Source organism: Leptonychotes weddellii, unplaced genomic scaffold (assembly GCF_054177405.1).
Source record: "Leptonychotes weddellii isolate Sample4059 unplaced genomic scaffold, ASM5417740v2 HiC_scaffold_25789, whole genome shotgun sequence".
In the NCBI taxonomy this organism is placed as follows: Eukaryota; Metazoa; Chordata; class Mammalia; order Carnivora; family Phocidae; genus Leptonychotes; species Leptonychotes weddellii.
Window position 1 is genome coordinate 1 of NW_027849815.1, and position 2057 is coordinate 2057.

At 66.4% G+C, this 2057-nt stretch overlaps 1 protein-coding gene across 1 annotated transcript; it reads left to right on the forward strand.

Moving 5' to 3' along the window:
* Window positions 1-49: 49 nt before the first annotated feature.
* LOC102747113 (outer dynein arm docking complex subunit 1) lies at window positions 50-1754 on the forward strand (the record flags this gene model as incomplete). The annotated part of the gene is made up of 4 exons (XM_081810434.1): window positions 50-370; window positions 525-659; window positions 1393-1475; window positions 1586-1754. Coding segments are annotated over 4 exons (708 nt in total), but the record flags the coding sequence as incomplete, so codon positions are not given.
* Window positions 1755-2057: the final 303 nt, after the last annotated feature.

A 2057-nucleotide genomic window follows, 5' to 3' on the forward strand; every position in this document is an offset into this window, starting at 1 on the left:
CCCCCCCCCCCCCCCCCCCCCGCAACCTGGCTCACCTCTAGGAACCTAGAAAGTTTTCTGCCTTTTGTGACCTCGGGGAAACTGCAACCTGATTCTGCCCCCGCCCTGGGACCCCAGGCTGACCCCGATCCCCCAGTCTCCCTGACCCCTGGGCTCACTTACCCACGCCCACCCCACCCCAGGGAGGAGGCAAAGAGCAAGATAGGCTTGCTGCGGGAGAGGGCGGAGAAGGAGGTGGCCCAGAACGACTCGGAGGTGCAGATCCTGCAGCGGCAGATCGCGCACCTGGAGCAGCTACACCGCTTCCTCAAGCTCAAGAACAACGATCGGCTGCCCGACCCCGCGGTCGTCGAGAAGCGCGAGAAACGCGGTGAGGCCGGGGCCAGGCCGCCAGGCCCGCGGGGCTCGGGGTCTCCCGGGGCGGGGCGGGCGGGGCGCGCGCGGCCTTCGCTCAGCCCACCCAGGTCCTGCTGCGCCCCTGGCCGCCGCGGACGCCGACCTCAGCGCCCCTCCTCCTCCCCCAGCCCGCGAGGTGGCCGAGGGCCTCCGGAAGACTTCCCAGGAGAAGCTGGTGATGCGCTGTGAGGACGCCATGAACAAACTGTCCCAGCTGACCGGGGAACGCGACCCGGACATGCTGGTGGAGAAGTACCTGGAGAGTGAGTACGGGGCCGCGCCGGCGGGGCGGAGGGAGGAGGCCCAGGCGCGGGACCCCCGCACCCCCCCAATCAGGCGCAGGCTGAGCTCCGTCCCGGTAACCGAGGGCCTCCTGGGGGGCCCTGGGGACTCCGGCACCTGCACTGGAGACTCGGGGCGTCAGGCGCGCCCTCCTCGCCCCTCTTCGGCCGCCCAGCCTCTGCCCCTCTTGCCCTGTCCCCAGTCTCTCTCCCTCCCCGTCTCGGGCCTTCTGAGCCCTTCCTTCTGTGTGTGTGTCTCCCTCTGGCCTGCATCTCTCAGTCCCCTCAGTGTGTCTTTATGTCCGTTTGTTTCTGGGTGTGTCTGTCTCCCTGCCCCCCCCCACCCCATTACGGGCCTCCCGGTCTCTCTCCACATCTCCCCTCAACCTCTGTGTCTCTCCCTCCGGGTACTTGTTGCTGTCCTCTCCCGGGTCCTGGGCTCTCTCCCTACCTCTGCTGTTTTCTCGCCCTCTCTTCTCTCTTCCTCTGTGTCTCTGCGTCTCGCAGTATTTCTGGGCCTCTCTTGACTTTGCCGCCGTCTCTTTCTCTTACTCTGACTTGCTCCGATGTCCTCTGTGTCCCCCCTGGCTTTCTGTGCCTCTCCCTCTCCGTCTCTCTTTGCCTCTGCGGGCTTGTGTCTGTGTTGTCTTTCTCGACATCTGTCTTTCCCTGTCCCGTGTGTCCGTCTGTCTCCGGCTCTCCCGCCTCTCTCCAGTGGAGGAGCGCAACTTCGCGGAGTTCACCTTCATCAACGAGCAGAACTCGGAGCTGGAGCATCTGCAGGAGGAGATCAAGGAGGCGCGTGAGGCCCCCTCCCCGCTCCGCTCCCCCCTCCCCCATCTCCTCTGCGTGCGGCCACCCCCCTCCCCGAGCTGCCCCCGGCAATGGGCGCCTGCCCCGCCCTGCAGATGCAGGAGGCCTTGGCGAGCACGCGCACCAGCGAGGATGACGTGCGCGCGCAGCAAGAGCAGCGGCGGAGGGACTTGCAGCAGCGAGCGGACGAGGTGCACGCCGAGGCCGTCCGGGTCGAGGCCAGCTTCCAGGACCTTCGGGGCCAGCTGGAGAAGCTCAAGGCGGGTGAGCCACCCGGAGGGCCCAGCCTGGGGCCGGCCACGGGCAGACATTCCACAGCGTCTTTGTGCCCTGGCTTGTCTGTCCATCCCGTATCCTTCCTGCCATCCATCCTGCCATCCTTCCTGCCATCCTTCCTGCCATCCATCCTGCCATCCATCCTGCCATCCATCCTGCCATCCTTCCTGCCATCCTTCCAGTGTAGAGTGCTCAGGAGTCAGGCTGCCCTGGGTTTGAAGCCAGGTCTATCATTTGGGAACCTTGGTGTGTGGTTTCCTGGGCCTGATCCCCCTGGCAACGGGATGGCAG